This window comes from Engystomops pustulosus, chromosome 8, assembly GCF_040894005.1.
Source record: "Engystomops pustulosus chromosome 8, aEngPut4.maternal, whole genome shotgun sequence".
Lineage (NCBI taxonomy): Eukaryota > Metazoa > Chordata > Amphibia > Anura > Leptodactylidae > Engystomops > Engystomops pustulosus.
Genome location: NC_092418.1, coordinates 32686580 through 32709346, shown reverse-complemented (window position 1 = coordinate 32709346; position 22767 = coordinate 32686580). Strand labels below are relative to the sequence as shown.

At 47.1% G+C, this 22767-nt stretch overlaps 1 protein-coding gene across 3 annotated transcripts in view; it reads right to left on the bottom strand.

Moving 5' to 3' along the window:
• Nucleotides 1-22767, bottom strand: part of IQCK (IQ motif containing K) — an 80145-nt gene that overhangs the window by 18775 nt on the left and 38603 nt on the right. For all 3 annotated transcript variants that reach the window (XR_011849343.1, XM_072120604.1, XM_072120605.1), the window contains exons 7-8: nucleotides 14050-14134; nucleotides 2719-2830 (exon numbers count right to left, since the gene is read on the bottom strand). Coding sequence is in view for 2 of the 3 variants with exons in the window: in XM_072120604.1 (XP_071976705.1) it covers nucleotides 2719-2830; nucleotides 14050-14134 (197 nt within the window). In the remaining variant the exon portion in view is untranslated. The remainder of the gene's footprint in view (nucleotides 1-2718; nucleotides 2831-14049; nucleotides 14135-22767) is intronic.

The window sequence follows — 22767 nt, the reverse complement described above, 5'->3', positions numbered from 1 at the left end:
CGGTTGGCGTCTGTATAGGGATATTCTGCAGCGGTTGGCGTCTGTATAGGGATGTTCTGCAGTGGTTGGCGTCTGTATAGGGATGTTCTGCAGCGGTTGGCTCATGTATGGGGATGTTCTGCAGCGGTTGGCTCATGTATGGGGATGTTCTGCAGCCGTTGGCTCATGTATGGGGATGTTCTGCAGCCGTTGGCTCATGTATGGGGATGTTCTGCAGCGGTTGGCTCATGTATGGGGATGTTCTGCAGCAGTTGGCTCATGTATGGGGATGTTCTGCAGCGGTTGGCTCATGTATGGGGATGTTCTGCAGAGGTTGGCTCATGTATAGGGATGTTCTGCAGCGGTTGGCGTCTGTATAGGGATGTTCTGCAGCAGTTGGCGTCTGCATAGGGGTGTTCTGCAGCCGTTGGCTCATGTATGGGGATGTTCTGCAGCCGTTGGCTCATGTATAGGGATGTTCTGCAGCGGTTGGCTCATGTATAGGGATGTTCTGCAGCGGTTGGCTCATGTATGGGGATGTTCTGCAGCCGTTGGCTCATGTATGGGGATGTTCTGCAGCGGTTGGCTCATGTATGGGGATGTTCTGCAGCGGTTGGCTCATGTATGGGGATGTTCTGCAGCGGTTGGCTCATGTATGGGGATGTTCTGCAGAGGTTGGCGTCTGTATAGGGATGTTCTGCAGCGGTTGGCGTCTGTATAGGGATGTTCTGCAGCGGTTGGCGTCTGCATAGGGGTGTTCTGCAGCCGTTGGCTCATGTATGGGGATGTTCTGCAGCCGTTGGCTCATATATGGGGATGTTTTGCAGCCGTTGGCTCATGTATGGGGATGTTCTGCAGCCGTTGGCTCATGTATGGGGATGTTCTGCAGCCGTTGGCTCATGTATAGGGATGTTCTGCAGCGGTTGGCTCGTGTATAGGGATGTTCTGCAGCCGTTGACGTCTGTATGGGGATGTTCTGCAGCGATTGGCGTCTGTATAGGGATGTTCTGCAGCGATTGGCGTCTGTATAGGGATGTTCTGCAGCCGTTGGCATGTGTATAGGGATGTTCTGCAGCCGTTGGCTCATGTATAGGGATGTTCTACAGCGGTTGGCGTCTGTATCATCTAGAGGGATCATACCTTCATATAGGGGGTACCACACCATCATCTAGAGGGCACCATACCTTCATCTAGAGGGTATCATACCTTTATATAGGGGGTACCACACCATTATCTAGGGGGTACCACACCATGATCTAGAGGGGTACCACACCATGATCTAGAGGGGTACCACACCATGATCTAGAGGGGTACCACACCTTCATATAGGGTGTACCACACCATGATCTAGGGGGTAACACACCTTCATTTAGGGGGTACCACACCAGGATCTAGTGGTACCATATCATCATCACAAGGTTACCAAATCATCATCAAGGGGGGGGGGGTAACACACCATGATCCTTGGGGTACAGCACCATGATCTAGGGCAGTGATGGCAAACCTTTTAGACGCCAAGTGCCCAAAGTACATCCATAACCCATGTATTTTTCGCAAAGTGCCGATGCGACAATATAAACAGTAACTTATTACTCCCTGCTCTGTCACAGGTTTAAATTGTATAGGCACCTGAGGACACCAATACAGTAGAAAGAAGGAGAAGTAGTTTGGATTATCATTGTAGCTTCCTTCTAGGGTCCTGGGCTGCCTGGCACTGCAAGAGGCCTTGAGTCCTGTCTGGCGGAGTCTGCGGTGGGGTGATGGCACGGGTGCCCATAGAGAGGGCTCTGAGTGCCACCTCTGGCACTAGTGCCATAGGTTTGCCACCACTGATCTAGGGGGTACAACTTCATCATGAGGGCACCAAATTATTATCTAGGTGTACAATACCATCATCTAGGGGGTACCACACCATCATCAAGGGCAGAGCCCAAGTTCCCAAACTACAACCAAAACCAACTTGTTTTTTAGCGCCAACACAGCAAGTAACTTGTACATTGTATTTTTCTTAAGAGCCTAGATATCATACCTAAAAACAAAGAAATGATACTTACCTCTCATGATGCTCCCTATATGTTGGTCCAACAAGATATACAAGAAATAATTGGCTGGACTGTCATTGAGTGGTGTGGAATGATTGATGTGAGTACCAACCTTTTTACATTATCTGACTAGAGAAACCCTTTAAATTGTCAATAGATGCTGTGAACCATTATCTATTGAATTGAATTTAATGTCAACCCCCATCTGACGTGTTCCAGAAATACTTTTGTCCATTATATTTAGGAAATATTTGCTTCTGTCAAGCACTCTTGAGAAGAAGACAACTCTTCAGCCTCCCGAACCACTGCACCACTTCATCCCTACCCCACAGACTTTACTAAATACTACTACTAGTGGTAGGAGGTGCACTCAACCTTAACCTCTCGTTCTTACCCAAGATGAGGACCTCCAGTAGGTAATGGATCGTTGGATAACTTTTATTTTTGGCACTTAGTATTTCTTCTAAAACACAATATAAAAGTCAAAATTTTGTGATCTATTTTTAAAGTGTTAAATTCCAAAAAAGTTTAAGAGTTACTTTTGCCTTCAGAGACATGTGAGTAATTCTTATACAATATAAGCCGGAGAAGTCCGTGACGTACTTTATTACGATGATTACCTACATTTTTAAATCAACTTCTTGATTCTAGCTACAAGGGGACACATTCCTGCGCTCATCGTGTAAACACAACGTACCTTTTGACTCTTGTTTTTCCCAGAATTCTTGAACTTTTTTATTAATATCTTTATTCTCTCTGAGATCTTTTTGCCACTGGCGTAATTCTTGGACCTCGGGATCGCAGCGTACCTAGCGAAAAGGAAAATAGTCAAATCAACAAACACGTTGTGGGGGCCTTGTGTCCCCTCTTGGTCAGAGCATCCGGAAGCTTGCCAGGAGGTATGGAACATGCTGAAAGTTATGTCCTGCTACATAGTTAAGGAGTAAGGTTGTGCCGGTTGTAATGGCCGTCACATACTGTAGGGTGTTAGATTTTCTCCACAGACGAGAGACATAATGGTCCCCGGGCGATTGCAGTTTTTGTGCAGTTTCAGAATCCCATTTATATGAACACAGACGCCTGAGAAAGTACAAGGGGAGAGAGAGAACAGAGATGCTGAGAGAGATACTAGGAAAGCACAAGGTAAAGCAACGGGAAGGAAGATTTATACATCACAGCTACCGGCAAACTCTTCATTACATCAGGACATACAATACAATGCACCACTGTGTCAAACAGAGCCGGTGCCAGCAGTGGGCAAACCTGGGCAAGTGCCGGGGACCAGAGATCCTGGGGGCCCACGTAAGGCTGTACATAAGGAATCCATGGGGGGCTTTATATAAAATACCTATGATGGGACTGTTTGGTATGATAAACTAGGGAATATTTTAGGGAACAGGAGATTGTTCAAGTTTCAGGATTTTTTGTGAGTTTACTGCAAAGGGGCCTATTGAGGCTCTGTCGCCCAGGGGCCCACTGAAACCTGCATCCAATCCTGTTGCCAACAGGTATTATGCTACAAGCACATGACCACAGTGTGCTCTCAGGCCGCAAACCATGATCCCTTTCTCCGTTGTTTGTGACATGTCATAGACACGTGAGGTCCATTTATATGCCGATAACAGGAGAGAAAGCTGCAAACTCAGGCAAGAAAAGCTGAACTATAATATGCCATTTGGACAGTCAAATCATACACTGAGCTGCAGAAATCATGTATGACCCCTTACAAATACATGGGGATGCCATTGAAACAACACGGAACATGTGCAGGGAATATGGACCCTTATGTTCAGTTCACACATGCGTCGGGAAGGTCTTCTGTCCACCGTTCATTCCTCAAAACTTTAATTGACTAGACCTTAACAAAAATCTACTATCAAGATCCAGCATGATAAACCAAGGACACTTACCCATAAATCTAGGCACAGTGACTGTGGTAATCTTCTTATTTGTTATGAATGGCCTCCTTCCTTCTAAAATCAACTTGTAGAATTATGCTAATGAACCTGAAGGCTCTGGGGGTGTAACCTGGGGGGTTCACAGGCAGTTATAATAAGCAGGACATATTTCACCCAACCCCTACTCTCTCCCTCCTCGCTCTGCCTGTGTAATCTAGCAGCAGCAGGAAATACAAGGGGCGGGGAGACCTGCTCTACTCATTGTAACGGCCTGTGAAGATACAGCACTGAGGGGCCCAGGAAACAAGAGTCCCACAGGCTCATTAGCAGAATTATAAAAGTTGATTTTAGAAGGAAGGAGGCAATAGATAACAAATATAAGAAGATTACCACAGACATGGTGCCTGAATCTATGAGTAAGTGTCCCTGGTTTTTGATTTTTATGGTAAATCACCTTTAAAATTATATTTTTATAAGCGTGGGTTCCTAAAATGAAAGATGAAATGTGTCAGGCCACCATTCTTAGATACTGTAAGGCTCTATGTATCCCTATGGGTACAATATTGCTACATGTCTGTACCATGCAGAGTTGTAATATGGTTGCATGCATGATACCTTAAAGGGGTTTTCCATGCTTTAGCTTTAACATTTGATCAGCTGTATGACAATCCTATTAAAATTAATGGCGGCTGTGTCTGGGACTAAAATATTGATGGTATACCCAAAGGGACCTTTCAAGGACCTATCCTTAGTTTCGGGTGGGTCCTACACCCAGTGTTCATGTTATGTTTATCAGTCACATGGCCTGTTTCACCAAAGTCCCGTTCAAGGGGCTCTGCTGCAATACTACGCACATCCACTATACAATGTATGGCAATGTGTTTAGTATGCACTACAAAGATCACCCAAGACAGAATGTTTTCTTTAAAGGGGTTTTCTCATGAATCCTATCCTGTGGATAGGGTCTACTTGCTGATCGTGGGGGTCTCAGTGATGGGACCCCCACAGGTCATAAGAACGGCGGTCCGATGTGATCCAGTAGGGCCCCTCGTCACTCCCCGGGATGACCTGAGCAGCAAGGTCGGACTGCCCCGTTCAACTCTATGGAGCTGGCGGAGATTGCTGAGCACCAACCATGCGCGACCATCTCATCTGCGGCGGTCATCTCAGAGATGACAAAGGGTTCCGACTGGGGTACATCAGACCCCCTGTTCTTGTGATCTGTAGGTTCCCATCGCTGAGACACCATAATCAGCAAGTTGGGCCCTATCCTATATGGGAAAACCCCTTTAAAACATAACAACTTGTCCTAAGGCCAATCCTAAGGAGACATCATAAATGTTTTGTTCCCAGAATACCCATTTACTGTAAAGTAGAGCTTTATTTCACATTATTTCTGACTCTGACATGAGCAGGCACTGGACACCTCTATAACAAGGAGCCCGCTAGTCGGATCTGTATGACCTGTGTAATCCTCAGGCTGTAAATGTTGTATTATCCAAGGACACCATTCATGGAAGGAAACAGGACACAGTTTCTTGGATAATTCATAGATTTAGTGTAGTGCATTGCCATGATAAACTAGAGCTCCATCAGACATTCAGGGCTGTTATATAATGCTGGCTGTCATGAATTACTCAGTGACCTGACAATATTTCATTATCAATGCTCTGCTAGACAAACTACGCCACGCGCAGCGCCCAATCTCTTGTCATCTCCCCGAGAGGAAATGCATTTGCATCTTCCAGTTGCTAATTATATATTTTCCTGCGTTCTGCCCTCATTTGAATGTTCTCGGAGCCCCTCTAAATTATTTACAAGTAATTAATGATGGAAAGTGATGATATGTCTGGAATTCAGCAGACGGAGAGAGAAGATATCGGCTAAGACCCTTCACTAATAACATGATGTTAACATGACTGCATTTTTTTTATAAGGGCTCCGAAACAGATTAGAAAGGTGTAAGGTCAACCCCTTAAGGGTGTGCAAGGTCACTTAGTTATTGTTTTTCAAAGACACTCCACTTACTGCACCTCCCAGAACCTCCGGTATGGCACAACACTCGCCCAAAATCCGGAATGACTGACAGTCGCCTTTCACTCACTTTAGTGAAACAGAGCCCTGCCAAGTACTACTAGAATAATCCATACAATGAAAGTCAATTACCTAGTGCTGCACCAATGGGGCAGTAATTGAAGATTCTTCCTGCCTTCAGTAATGGTAATAATCCCCAAGGAAAAGAATAATGTCTAAGGGGATTGATTTGTTTTTTTTGGAGGTATAGACACACCCTAGGTGGGTTTTAGAACACCTCTTATCGAGACCAAATCCAGTATCTTTTGAGACTGTACATGGCCCACTTACTATGCTCCCATTGAGAGTTCTGTGTATCTTTTCATCCAAGGCCTCAAAATAGATTGAGACCCAGTTGTGTGTTTGCCCCACTGCCCAATCCCTTAAATGTACCTATTATCTGGCTGGGGTAGCCCACAATTCTATAATTTGCATATAAAGTTATTAACGATTTGCCCCTTTGTCTGAGGTGTGAACTAGCTTACATCCCCCAAGTAGTTTATTACCCTATCCAGCTTGTGATGAGGATAAGGCTGGGGCATAGTTCTGTTCTATGTAATGCACTGATGTACATGAAAAGGCCTGACATGTGTCCTCCCCCCTTCTATATACTCTTATATATTCATCACAGAAGGGCTTTTGGAAATGTCCTGTTTGGCTGCCAAGATCTCCAAATGTATTCTGGTTTTACAGAAAAAAAGATATGTTATATTGTACCTTTCATTAGCATCTGCTGTGTGACTAGGCAGTTGCCCAATAGGAGGGTCTGGAAAGGAGCAGTTCCCCCCCACCCTTGGGAAACAGCTTCTCCATGTGTCCTTTTCAAATATTTGAAAACACCCATCACTGGGCTTAGCGACGCCCCCTGCTCCTCTACAGCCAATCCCGAGTGTGGGGAGTTATTCATATATTTGAAAAGGTCACATGTTTCCCAAGGGTGAAACTGCTCCTTTCCAGCCCCTCCTATTGGGCAACTTCCTAGTCACACGGCAGATGCTAATGAAAGGTACAATATAACATATCTTTTTTTCTGTAAAATGAATTTTTTATACAAAAACACTTTGGCAGTGTATGTACTATGCTCTGTGGGGACTGGGGGAGTGCTAAAAATGGCTCTCCTGGTGACAGGTTCCCTGCCATTGTCCAAGCATTGGGGCATCTTGGCATTCACGAACTGGTGTCACTAACTAGAATACCCTAGGGCAGTGGTGGCGAACCTATGGCACGGGTGTCAGAGGCGGCACTCTGAGCTCTTTCTGTGGGCACCCGGGCCATCGCCCAGCACACCAGTCAGCACTCAAAGAATCTTCCTGCGGTTGCAAGCCACTTAAGAGATGCTGCTTTCAGACATAATTTGATACTTACTTCTCTACTTAGAACTGTAGGAAGAGGGAGACTGAGTAGACAGGGCTGAATTATCTTTGGAGGACCTTCTGCATACCTAGTGCATATCCACTGTACATGTATGGTACCAAAGGGTTAAAATTGTAATATCTGGATGTATACGGAGTCAGAGAAAAGAATGAAGAGGAAGGAAAGAAAGAAAAGAAAGATATAGAGTAACTTCCCACCACTACTGAGATGTTTATGTATTGATGTTAGTGATTTGTTTCTTTTGGCCACGCTCAGATCCAAAAAACACAAACTTGACAAAAAAACGTATTAAGTAACAGAGAGCGACCTCTGACAGATGAAGGTTCACATCCACACATCTGCTATGGGGTGTAATAGTCTCTTCCACATGTTATAAAATCATCTTCCTCTCCAGAGATCCAGCCCTACTACAAATCTGCTGGAAATGAGTTTACTGAGAAAATAAAACATAGAAAAGTCTACAAAGCACGAGGGTTGTTCATAATTTGGGTCCAGTGGCTCATAGAAATTAGTTGTTTTAATCCGGCATTAATAAGATCCGATGTATGGTTAGAGGAATGGTGCTGTGTAATGATGGGGACAAAGAAGAAAACATTCATGGCACTAAAAAGCTGATGCTGAGATAAAAAGGTCCTATTACACAAAGAAAGGTAAGCACCATAACCCAGGCTAAATTGCTTTTGGGTTACTCGGCCCATGACCGAAAAGTCAGATGTACTCCAAATTAGTACCAATTAAAACCTAATCACATCCTGCAAAAAACAAGCCCTAATAATTCTCTTTTGATTAATGAATAAAAATGTAATCGCTCACAGAACATGGCAGCACCTAAACAAGGGATATTTATCAGAGTTTGTACTCCAGTTCTCTCCTTTCAACGTCCAGGAATTGCGATGATTCTCCCCTTAATGTCACCTCAACCCCCAACTGGGACTGGCGCAAAGGGAGCATGGCCAGAGGTGCAGTGGGCTGTCGTTTAGCCCCGCGACGGTGCAATTGCTATATTCTGCATCCCTTGAACGATCGCTGGTAAGGCTGGGTTCACACTTAATTTTTAGTATACCCATTGACATATAAAGGCAGACGGAAGAATAGTTGTTGCCTCCGTCTGTTCAGTTAACAACTTATCAGGTTAGGCTACATTCACACGGACATATGAAAACGGCCGTATATGTACCGTTTTTTTATGGGTTACATACGGCCACATTCATTTCAATGGACAATACGTCCAACCATTTATATTGCCGGTTTTGACACTGGAGTGTAGCGTACCGTATACTGTCCGTATAAAAATATAGAGCATGTCCTATTTTCTCCCGTATTTCAGTTCTGTATGCCCTACAAGTCTATGGGCACGTATAAAATACGGGTTAAATACGTGCTGCATACGGATGAAAAACGTCACGTATATACGGGCTCATACGGCCCGTAAATACAGGACTGGAGAAATCATACGGTCGTGTGAATGTAGCCTTAAACAGACAGAAGCAAGCTCCGTCTTTCCATCCTGCTCCCTCCTGCTGAGCAGAGGCAATAGAAGCCTATGAGGAGCGGAGGTAGCACTTCCCATGTCGCTCAGCAGGAGGGTGGACGCCAGTGATGTCACTGGCCATATAAGGACAGTGACATCACTGTGGAAACACCCCCTACATTGGCAGCAGCCAATCACCGGGTCCTGCCATTGTTCATAACCCCCACAATTGAAATGACCCTACAACGTACAGCAAAACCCAACCACGCAGTTCTACAACAGGCAGGGCCCGGCATACCATTTACACCAGCGCAGCTACTGGAAACTCATTGGGGGACATTAATCATTGTATAATAAATGTCCCCTAATGGGTTTTCCTTAAAGTTTTTTCTTTTTTTTTTTGCTTAAAGTGGAGAAATTTATTCGCCCTAATCTACAGAAGTATTTTATTACGTGTTTTTTTTTACCATGAAATGAAAGGTCTAAATGTTTTCCTCAAAAAAACAAATATAATAGCCCCTTTATTCTGCCCCCCCCTCCCCCCGCAGAAAAGAGTGAAATAGCTTTAAACTTAGTGGGGCTCATTTACTAAGGGTCCGCGGACCGCACTATCATCAGCTATTTTGATGATTTCCGTTTTGCGTGGCATTCAGATTTTTAGCACATCGGCGCCCGCTTTCAAGCAACATAAATCGGGGTAGGGGGATTTAACATTTAAATTGTGTCGCCAGTCCAAGCACTTACATGCACCAGGAAGAAGAAGGTGAACTCCGTCGGACCTGAGCGGGGAGAGACACATGCAGGGTATCGGGCGCACGATCTTAGTGAATCGCACCGGAGTCCATGATCGTCGGACAACGCATCGCGACGTGGACAGGTAAGTAAATGTGCCCCATTACGTTTTATTGTTTTTTCCCTAAAAATGAAGCCATTGGAGAAAATAACTCTTTCCACAAGAAACAAGCCCTCATTCGCCCTTCTCCAGTTGCCAGTAGAGAATAAGACAGAATGGTTATTTCTAGCAGCTTTATAATTGTACGGCCAGGAAGAGTCGTCTCTAGTGGCCGGGAAGGCAGGAGTTAATCCGCAGCACTGCCTTATAGATCCCTGTCTAGAAGATATAGGAGCAGCATTAGGCGGGTAGCCCCAGGCCCGGGTCAGTGTGTACGTGACAATGACTGACTGTGTAGTCCTGCGGTGGGGTTGTCACAGATAATTACTGTTACTGGGGGCATTAGTGTCAGCGCAATCAAACCTTGGGAATTGCATGGAGAACCAGGCTCATTCCTTACCCCAGTCACCTATGGGGAGCGTAAAGTGCGGGGCTCGGAGGGGGCGACATTTTCACACGCGTTATCAATACAGACATTGTAACGCAGCGACCCAGGACGCGTGATGTCACTGCTGTGTGATATACATGTGATTTTATGCAATTATTAACATACACTATAAGCCCTGTATAGTCTGAGCTGATAATATGCCCCATTATAAGATGTTATGTAACATGTGTATCATTGCTCTATGGGACTGGAGCTAAGTTTTGTTACTTTCCTTAAAGGTGATTTTAAGGGCAATTTTTGCAAAAAGATGTTAGTTTTAGTACCTGCACATGTAATGCATTGGGTATGGATTTGCCATGTAGTGCTAATTAAGGCTAATTTTCAGGATAACTGCTACAACATGTGCAGATATTCTTAGGATTTTTTTTCATAATCCTAGAAAGAGAGCAGAGCTTCATGTATTCTTGATTGGATGAGGGACCTCACTTAGAGTGAACCTGTCACCAGGAATAACAACCTGTGCTGTCCTGTCAGCATTCTGAATAATTACAGTACTTTATAAAACTTTATTTCACATTACCTGGTTCCCTGTGGTGATTTCCGGGCTCACTTCCTGTCATGTGCATTGAACAGGAAGCGGAGGGAGGGGGGCGGTGTGGAGTAGAGGAATTATGTATTTGTAGACTGAGACACAGATAATGATGGGAATTATGGCTCTTCTTAGTGTGCTGGCTCATTAGGCTCCACTCACTAAGAAGAGCCGGCTCTTCTGGCTCCTGAATGGTTCCCTGTTACATGTATATTAGGCACCGCAGTCCAGCCAGTCCCCCACCCTACTTTTAACCCCATTGTATCAGGTTAAAGAGGGCGTGATAAAGCGGTTGGGGGTGGGGTTAAGTGCGTCATCGTCTCACTGAGGGGAGCCGGCCCCGTCGTTCACGCAAAAGAGCCGGCTGATAGAGCCGACTCATTCACGAACAACAAATCACCAGACACAGACACACAGGCTGCTGCAGCTCCTCCCCAGGTATTGTGAAATCAACTTTTATAAAGTATTCTGAAATTATTCAGAATGCTGATAAAGTCATTTTGAAAACCAGCCTAGCATGGATTTACCCCGTATAATACTTATCTGATATCTTGTGGAACCTTCTGTTTATTGGGTGTCCAACTGGTAGTATCCCAACTGATCTTGTGAATGGAGGTGGCAGGTTGAGTATGAACTGCATTTATTATCTATTGGAGTAGCAGAAAGGGCATATTGCAGTACAAAGAAATAATGGAGCAGCAATATTCACGTTGGACCTGATGCTCTATTCAGATGAGGGAACAGGCCCCCATTATTGTAATTAGTAGATTCTAGTGGACCCCCTCCCCCTCCTGCATGATCAGTTAGTTATCTCCTACGAGTAGTGGATACAGATATTACTTGGCAGGACTATATTGGCATCTGCAAGCCTTAGGGTTCATTCAGACAGCTGTGGTCTATTTCACAGACCAAAGTGCAGCCGCCAGGACTCCATGCATCATTGATATACAATGCAAGGAGTCTCTGCTTACCCCCAGAATAGCAAACGCCAAACTGTTATCGTGATCCACAGAAAAAAAGCGGGGACTCCTTGTATCATATATCACTATGATGCATGGACTCCTGTCCCTTGCACTGTGGTCGATCTTTAAAATCAGCCATGATCGTGTGAATGAGCCCTTTTTTTTAAAAAAAAAATTGAGCCCTTACAGAGAGAAACAAAAGGAGAAGCAGGGATAAGGATGAGCTCATAGGACATTTTATATAGTTTTAGTTATAATTGTAGTATGAGACTGAACTGGGATTTTTACATTTTATTTGGGGTTTTTATATTTAGTGTTCCTGTTCTAATGGCACAGTAGCTTAGTTGGAGCAATAAGTACAAGGTACTAGGCAGCAAAATGAATGGCCTATAGTAATGAAGGGGATCCCAGGAGCCGGTGTAGTCCGCTTACTACAAGGTCGGCTTAATAATATTGATGGGTTGCTTTGATTAGACAACCAACTAGACGGCTTTCTAAAGTCTAGAGATGCTACGTCTTGCAAAAATTTATTTACTACAAATTACAGTAGCAAATTTTGTAGACACAGTAAAAATTTTTCCGGAAGGTAAATTTTCCAAGCTATAGAAACCAGTTACAATATAGTTAAGATGTTTAGTAAGGCTCTTAGTATTATAGTGTTCAATGTATTAACCCATTGATCAATATGAGGATCATTATTCAATCTGAAGGTCTAAACTGCTGCACCTGGGGAATACAGGATAATGGAGATTACTCTGCATTAAGGGGAACTGGGTTCTGTAACGTGATGGACTGTAATGAAGTATTAAGCAAATGGTATAGATAACACTGGATGTATATTAAGTATATATTAATGGAAATCTATAATCAAGCATGAGAAACCGGGGGCACTTACTGATAGATCCAAGCACTGTGACTGTGGTAATCTTCTTATATTTATTATCCATGGCTTCCTTTCTTCAAAAATCAACTTTTAAAATTATGCACAAGTGCTAAGGAAGCGGGGGAGGGGAGGCAGTGTAACAGTCAGTAAAGCCAGATAACAGATGGGCTACGGTAGCCCCTAAGGCTCATAAGCATATTTTTCAAAGTTGATTTAAGAAGAAGGAGGCCATAGATACTAAATATAAGAAGATAACTATGGTCATGGTGCCCGGATCTATGAGTAAGTGCTCCTGATTCATCCATGCTTCTGCAACATCCCTCACCGGGGCTTAGCCTTTTCTTGGGGCCTGGAGGCAGAATACCGTAGTGGCTGGCGATTGCGGCCTAGGGCACACTGATGTCACGGTGCTTGGTATGGGGACCGGAGGGCTGTCACACAGCCTGGCAGGTCTCCAGCAGGTGGTGTGTGCAAGAAATATGGAGGAAGAGACTGGTGTACTGGTTCTGCCTGGGGCAACCCCTGAGTGTCCGTAAGATAAGTCCCTGGGTAATGGATGGCCCGTGGTGGTGACAGCCGTATCCAAGGATCAGACGGAGGCAACGTTGTGCAAATCAACTCATGGTTCTTTATTGAACAGGTAGCAGGCAACGGGCCTAAACGGTCAAACTGCGTATTTGGATTCTGGTTACTGGAGTGGTCGTGGCGAGGGGTCCGCAGGAATAATGCACCAGCCTGATAGTAGATGCAGGCTAGGAGAATGGAGATGGAGCTGTGTCCAAACTGTGGAAGCTGCAGCTCTGGATTAGAGTCTCCTGACTCAGTTCCTGGGATTGGGATCTGTGACAGCACTAAAGGTGCGCTGTGCACTGACACTCTGTTCTCTCTGGGATTAAACCAGCTAAGACTAAGACTGGACCAAGACCATATACTCCCCCTGGTCAGGTGGTAGCACCTCTCCAATCACACTCCAGTTTACAATACAGCCACATAATTGGATAACATCTTCCACCCATTTAACTATTGCCTTCCAGGCAGAATCTACAGCTGCTATTACATAATGTACAGGTACTGGAACCTTCATAGAGGGTTTGCGACTCCCCCTAACAGCTCCTGACCTCGAGAGGGCGCTATTCGCAACTACCAACCTGCCTATGTATTGGCAGGGGTGTTGCACTTCATTTTGATGCTAGGTTTCCTATGAAGAGGCCGTTCCATGTTCGATAATCTGATCAGTGAGGGTCGAGAACTGGGACCCTCTACGATCCCAATTTCTGATGATCCCAAGGAATTGAATAGAGAGGGAGGACACATGCCTGCTGTTAAAAGGAACACTCTGATCAAAGTGAATTCATTGAGGAGTCATGCTCCCCCCTTCAGGCCCTGCACAAGGCATATTTCAATGCATCAGCTGTGACTGGAGTGTTCCTTTAATTTGTAAGAATGGGACCCTCTGATGGCTTAGACCCCCACCGATCTGATACTGATTGAAATTTACCTTGTATCCTCTCCAGAATGACTGGATGAGTAGTGCTGCCTCCTCTTCAGACAGGAGAAGGGACAGGGGAATGGGTGGTCTCGGACTGTAAAAAGGAAAAGAATTAAAAGGTATCACTATTACCATATACATATACTGTAAACTATAACCCATTATAACCAAATACAAACCCAAGGGTCCATTCACACTGTATGTGATTCCAAAAACACAGAGAAAATCTCTTGCATTTATCTTATATCCTTTTGATTTTAAAGGGGTGTTCCAGGATTTCTTATTGATCTGCTACCCTTAGGACAGGTGATTGATATCAGATATGTGGGTGCCTGACACTATTACCGGTCAGAAGTACAGGTTTCAGAAGATACAACACCAATAACATACAGCAAGGATCCCAAGTCACTGGAGTGCACACTTCTGATTATCACCAGTGCTATATATTCTAGCTTTATTCTCAGCCCTACATTTGGGGTGATCTTCAGCTGTCATTTTTTGACTACTTAGTGAAACATAAATTGAAGACATATAAAAAACTGGAGATCTATGTAACCATACTTTGTGAGTGTAGTTAGTAGAAGAAGGACTATGAAAAAATGCATTTATATTAGAGGATTGTAGCTGGACTTCTGGTGTCTAAGATCATTTCATTGACCAGAGCACAGCCCCTCCCTTCTGCTCCGAGTAACAGCAGTGGCAGCAGTCTGATTGCAGAATTTAAAGAACACAGCAGTTTGAGGAGACTCCCCCCGATGCTCCAAGTCCAGCTACAATCCTGAAATATAAATGCATATTTCCCAGTCCTGCTTCTAGTAACAACAAACAAAGGTTCCACAGATCTACAGGATTAGATTACAAATGTTCCTTTGGCCTTTTTTTGTATAAAAAAGAGTATAAGAAGCTAAAAGAGGAGCAGATCCTAGCAGAGGGGGCACAAACCTGCAGGTAAGTGTACTTGGTATGTAATACTCAATCCTAATGAGAGATTAGACACTATATCTCCCTGTCCAGTCCTCAAGTAAATCTTCCCCATTGTGTGCGGGTCCCGCTGTACTCCTGTCTACACCTCTCCTCCAGTACAAAGGAGAGACTCATGCCATCACAAATTGTCTTCTGTCACACGAGATGAAACTATTTAATTGGAAATCTGCTTTATTATTGGGGATATTCTTGTTGCCTTTAAGCGGGTGCCAGTCCGGAGTATAACTGGAGATAATGAGACGTAATTTCACTCTCACAGGGACGTACTGTCCTTTCTATCACGGCCTCCATTGTACGCACTCAGTCAATCAAAACCAGAGTGAGGGCTCAGGAGCGACAGGTTCAGGTCATAGCAGATTCTTGGGTTGTCTGACAATGTGTGGGTATGAGAAGATAATACCAGAAAAAGAAGGTGGGGGATGGTTATATTCAGGTAAAGATTATGGGGCTTATTTACTAAGGGTCCGCGGATCGGATTTCCATTGGGTTTTCGGGGATTGCGCCGCTGGGACAGGTATTTAGTAGGTATTTGTGTCAGATTCAGATTTAGTTGCAATCGCGCCGGCTTACATGCGACACAAAGTGGGGAGCGGGATTTAACTTAAAAATTTTGTTGCAAGCCATGCACTTGCATGCCAAGCCATGACATGCACCGGAAGGAAGATGGTGAACTCTGACGGACCTGAGCAGGGAAGCGACACATGCAGGAAATTGGGTGCATCCTCTACACCTAGAGGAAAGGCGGTTCTACCATCACCATAGACAGGGGGCATCCTCTACACCTAGAGAAGAGGTGGTTCTACCATCACCATAGACAGGGAGCATCCTCTACACCTAGAGGAGAAGAGGTTCTACCATCACCATAGACAGGGGGCATCCTCTACACCTAGAGAAGAAGAGGTGCTACCATCACCATAGACAGGGGGCGTCCTCTACACCTAGAGGAAAGGCGGTTCTACCATCACCATAGACAGGGGACATCCTCTACACCTAGAGGAGAGGCAGTTCTACCATCACCATAGACAGGGGGCATCCTCTACACCTAGAGGAGAGGCAGTTCTACCATCACCATAGACAGGGGACATCCTCTACACCTAGAGGAGAGGAGGTTCTACCATCACCATAGACAGGGGGCATCCTCTACACCTAGAAGAGAGGCAGTTCTACCATCACCATAGACAGGGGACATCCTCTACACCTAGAGGAGAGACGGCTCTACAACCACCATAGACAGGGGGCATCCTCTTCACCTAGAGGAGAGGAAGTTCTACCATCACCATAGACAGGGGACATCCTCTACACCTAGAGGAGAGGCGGTTCCACCATCACCATAGACAGGGGGCATCCTCTACACCTAGAGGAGAGGAGGTTCTAACATCACCATAGACGGGGGGCATCCTCTACACCTAGAGGAGAGACGGCTCTACAACCACCATAGACAGGGGGCATCCTCTTCACCTAGAGGAGAGGAAGTTCTACCATCACCATAGACAGGGGACATCCTCTACACCTAGAGGAGAGGCGATTCCACCATCACCATAGACAGGGGACATCCTCTACATCTAGAGGAGAGGCGGCTCTACCATCAGCATAGACAGGGGGCATCCTCTACACCTAGAAAAGAGGAGGTTCTACCATCACCATAGACAGGGGGCATCCTCTACACCTACAGAAGAGGAGGTTCTACCATCACCATAGACAGGGGGCATCCTCTACACCTAGAGGAGAGGCAGTTCTACCATCACCATAGACAGGGGACATCCTCTACACCTAGAGGAGAGGCGGCTCTACCATACCATAGACAGGGGGCATCCTCTACACCTAGAGGAGGTTCTAACATCACCATAGACGGGGGGCATCCTCTACACCTAGAGGAGAGACGGCTCTACAACCACCATAGACAGGGGGCATCCTCTACACCTACAGAAGAGGAGGTTCTACCATCACCATAGACAGGGGGTATCCTCTACACCTAGAGGAGAGGCAGTTCTACCATCACCATAGACAGGGGGCATCCTCTACACCTAGAGGAGAGGCGGCTCTACCATACCATAGACAGGGAGCATCCTCTATACCTAGAGGAGAGGAGGTTCTAACATCACCATAGACAGGGGGCATCCTCTACACCTAGAGGAGAGACGGCTCTACAACCAGCATAGACGGGGGGCATCCGCTACACCTAGAGGAGAGGAAGTTCTACCATCACCATAGACAGGGGCATCCTCTACACCTAGAGGAGAGGCGGTTCTACCATCACCATAGACAGGGGCATCCTCTACACCTAGAGGAGAGGCAGTTCTACCATCACCATAGACAGGGGCATCCTCTACACCTAGAGGAGAGGAGGTTCTACCATCACCATAGACAGGGGGCATCCTCTACACCTAGAGGAAAGGCGGTTCTACCATCACCATAGACAGGGGACATCCTCTACACCTACAGAAGAGGAGGTTCTACCATCACCATAGACAGGGGGCATCCTCTACACCTAGAGGAGAGGCAGTTCTACCATCACCATAGACAGGGGGTATCCTCTACACCTAGAGGAGAGGCGGCTCTACCATACCATAGACAGGGGGCATCCTCTACACCTAGAGGAGAGGAGGTTCTAACATCACCATAGACGGGGGGCATCCTCTACACCTAGAGGAGAGGAAGTTCTACCATCACCATAGACAGGGGGCATCCTCTACAACTAGAGGAAAGGAAGTTCTACCATCACCATAGACAGGGGACATCCTCTACAACTAGAGGAGAGGAAGTTCTACTATCACCTTAGACAGGGGACATCCTCTACACCTAGAGGAGAGGCGGCTCTACCATACCATAGACAGGGGGCATCCTCTACACCTAGAGGAGAGGAGGTTCTAACATCACCATAGACGGGGGGCATCCTCTACACCTAGAGGAGAGACGGCTCTACAACCACCATAGACAGGGGGCATCCTCTTCACCTAGAGGAGAGGAAGTTCTACCATCACCATAGACAGGGGATATCCTCTTCACCTAGAGGAGAGGAAGTTCTACCATCACCATAGACAGGGGACATCCTCTACACCTAGAGGAGAGGCGGTTCCACCATCACCATAGACAGGGGACATCCTCTACATCTAGAGGAGAGGCGGCTCTACCATCAGCATAGACAGGGGGCATCCTCTACACCTAGAAAAGAGGAGGTTCTACCATCACCATAGACAGGGGGCATCCTCTACACCTACAGAAGAGGAGGTTCTACCATCACCATAGACAGGGGGCATCCTCTACACCTAGAGGAGAAGCAGTTCTACCATCACCATAGACAGGGGACATCCTCTACACCTAGAGGAGAGGCGGCTCTACCATACCATAGACAGGGGGCATCCTCTACACCTAGAGGAGAGGCGGTTCTAACATCACCATAGACGGGGGGCATCCTCTACACCAGTGGTTTTCAACCTGTGGGTCGGGACCCCAGCGGGGGTCAAACAACCAAAACCGGGGGTCACCTAAAGCCATCAGAGCTGCAATTTTATAGTGTTTTTACTGCAAATGGCATGGTTTGGGGTCACCGCAACATGAGCAACTGTATTGCGGGGTCACAGCATTAGAAAGGTTGAGAACCACTGCTCTACACCTAGAGGAGAGGCAGTTCTACCATCACCATAGACAGGGGACATCCTCTACATCTATAGGAGAGGCGGCTCTACCATCAGCATAGACAGGGGGCATCCTCTACACCTAGAGGAGAGGAGGTTCTAACATCACCATAGACGGGGGGCATCCTCTACACCTAGAGGAGAGGAAGTTCTACCATCACCATAGACAGAGGGCATCCTCTACAACTAGAGGAGAGGAGGATCTACCATCACCATAGACAGGGAGCATCCTCTACACCTAGAGGAGAGGTGGTTCTACCATGACCATAGGCAGGGGGCATCCTCTACACCTAGAGGAGAGGTGGTTCTACCATCACTATAGACAGCGGGCATCCTCTACACCTAGAGGAGAGGAGGTTCTACCATCACCATAGACAGGGGCATCCTCTACACCTAGAGGAGAGGAGGTTCAACCATCACCATAGACAGGGGGCATACTCTACACCTAGAGGAGAGGCGGCTCTACCATCACCATAGACAGGGGACATCCTCTACAACTAGAGAAGAGGAGGTTCAACCATCACCATAGACAGGGGGCATCCTCTACACCTAGAGGAGAGGTGGTTCTACCATCACCATAGACAAAGGGCATCCTCTACAACTAGAGGAGAGGTGGTTCTACCATGACCATAGACAGGGGGCATCCTCTACACCTAGAGGAGAGGCGGTTCTGCCATCACCATAGACAGGGAGCATCCTCTACACCTAGAGGAGAGGTGGTTCTACCATGACCATAGACAGGGGGCATCCTCTACACCTAGAGGATAGGTGGTTCTCCCATCACTATAGACAGCGGGCATCCTCTACACCTAGAGGAGAGGAGGTTCAACCATCACCATAGACAGGGGTATCCTCTACACCTAAAGGAGAGGAGGTTCAACCATCACCATAGACAGGGGAATCCTCTACACCTAGAGGAGAAGAGGTTCAACCATCACCATAGACAGGGGGCATCCTCTACACCTAGAGGAGAGGCGGTTCTACCATCACCATAGACAGGGGGCATCCTCTACACCTAGAGGAGAGGCGGCTCTACCATCACCATAGACAGGGTACATCTTCGACACCTAGAGGAGAGGAGGTTCTACCATCACCATAGACAGGGGGCATACTCTACACCTAGAGGAGAGGCGGCTCTACCATCACCATAGACAGGGTACATCTTCGACACCTAGAGGAGAGGAGGTTCTACCATCACCAGAGACAGAGGGCATCCTCTACAACTAGAGAAGAGGAGGTTCAACCATCACCATAGACAGGGGGCATCCTCTACACCTAGACAAGAGGTGGTTCTACCATCACCATAGACAGGGGCATCCTCTACACCTAGAGGAGAGGCAGTTCTACCATCACCATAGACAGGGGTCATCCTCTACACCTAGAGGAGAGGAGGTTCTACCATCACAACAGACTGGTGGCATCCTCTACACCTAGAGGAGAGGAGGTTCAACCATCACCATAGACAGGGGGCATCCTCTACACCTAGAGGAGAGGTGGTTCTACCATCGCCATAGACAGGGGGCATCCTCTACACCTAGAGGAGAGGAGGTTCAACCATCACCATAGACAGGGGGCATCCTCTACACCTAGAGGAGAGGTGGTTCTACCATCACCATAGACAGTGGGCATCCTCTACACCTAGAGGAGAGGAGGTTCAACCATCACCATAGACAGGGGTATCCTCTACACCTAGAGGAGAGGAGGTTCTACCATCACCATAAACAGGGGGCATCCTCTACACCTAGAGGAGAGGATGTTCAACCATCACCATAGACAGGAGGCATCCTCTACACCTAGAGGAGAGGTGGTTCTACCATCACCATAGACAGCGGGCATCCTCTACACCTAGAGGAGAGGAGGTTCTACCATCACCATAGACAGGGGACATTCTCTACACCTAGAGGAGAGGCGGATCTACCATCACCATAGACAGGGGGCACCCTCTACACCAAGGGGAGAGGTGGTTCTACCATCACCATAGACAGGGAGCATCCTCTACACCTAGAGGAGAGGAGGTTCTACCATCACCATAGACAGGGGGCATCCTCTACACCTAGAGGAGAGGGGGTTCAACCATCACCATAGACAGGGGGCATCCTCTACACCTAGAGGAGAGGTGGTTCTACCATCACCATAGACAGGGGGCATCCTCTACACCTAGAGGAGAGGAGGTTCAACCATCACCAGAGACAGGGGGCATCCTCTTCACCTAGAGGAGAGGAGGTTCTACCATCACCATAGACAGGGGGCATCCTCTACACCTAGAGGAGAGGAGGTTCTACCATCACCATAGACAGGGGGCATCCACTACACCTAGAGGAGAGGCGGCTCTACCATCACCATAGACAGGGTACATCTTCGACACCTAGAGGAGAGGAGGTTCTACCATCACCAGAGACAGGGGGCATCCTCTACAACTAGAGAAGAGGAGGTTCAACCATCACCATAGACAGGGGGCATCCTCTACATCTAGACAAGAGGTGGTTTCACCTTCACCATAGACAGTGGGCATCCTCTACACCTAGAGGAGAGGAGGTTCAACCATCACCATAGACAGGGGTATCCTCTACACCTAGAGGAGAGGAGGTTCTACTATCACCATAGACAGGGGACATTCTCTACACCTAGAGGAGAGGCGGATCTACCATCACCATAGACAGGGGGCACCCTCTACACCTAGGGGAGAGGTGGTTCTACTATCACCATAGACAGGGGACATTCTCTACACCTAGAGGAGAGGCGGATCTACCATCACCATAGACAGGGGGCACCCTCTACACCTAGGGGAGAGGAGGTTCTACCATCACCATAGACAGGGGGCATCCTCTACACCTAGAGGAGAGGCGGCTCTACCATCACCATAGACAGGGTACATCTTCGACACCTAGAGGAGAGGAGGTTCTACCATCACCAGAGACAGGGGGCATCCTCTACAACTAGAGAAGAGGAGGTTCAGCCATCACCATAGACAGGGGGCATCCTCTACATCTAGACAAGAGGTGGTTCCACCATCACCATAGACAGTGGGCATCCTCTACACCTAGAGGAGAGGAGGTTCAACCATCACCATAGACAGGGGTATCCTCTACACCTAGAGGAGAGGAGGTTCTACCATCACCATAAACAGGGGGCATCCTCTACACCTAGAGGAGAGGTGGTTCTACTATCACCATAGACAGGGGACATTCTCTACACCTAGAGGAGAGGCGGATCTACCATCACCATAGACAGGGGGCACCCTCTACACCTAGGGGAGAGGTGGTTCTACTATCACCATAGACAGGGGACATTCTCTACACCTAGAGGAGAGGCGGATCTACCATCACCATAGACAGGGGGCACCCTCTACACCTAGGGGAGAGGTGGTTCTATCATCACCATAGACAGGGAGCATCCTCTACACCTAGAGGAGAGGAGGTTCTACCATCACCATAGACAGGGGGCATCCTCTACACCTAGAGGAGAGGGGGTTCAACCATCACCATAGACAGGGGGCATCCTCTACACCTAGAGGAGAGGTGGTTCTACCATCACCATAGACAGGGGGCATCCTCTACACCTAGAGGAGAGGAGGTTCAACCATCACCATAGACAGGGGGCATCCTCTTCACCTAGAGGAGAGGAGGTTCTACCATCACCATAGACAGGGGGCATCCTCTACACCTAGAGGAGAGGAGGTTCTACCATCACCATAGACAGGGGCATCCTCTACACCTAGAGGAGAGGCGGCTCTACCATCACCATAGACAGGGTACATCTTCGACACCTAGAGGAGAGGAGGTTCTACCATCACCAGAGACAGGGGGCATCCTCTACAACTAGAGAAGAGGAGGTTCAACCATCACCATAGACAGGGGGCATCCTCTACATCTAGACAAGAGGTGGTTCCACCATCACCATAGACAGTGGGCATCCTCTACACCTAGAGGATAGGAGGTTCAACCATCACCATAGACAGGGGGCATCCTCTACACCTAGAGAAGAGGAGGTTCTACCATCACCATAAACAGGGGGCATCCTCTACACCTAGAGGAGAGGTGGTTCTACTATCACCATAGACAGGGGACATTCTCTACACCTAGAGGAGAGGCGGATCTACCATCACCAT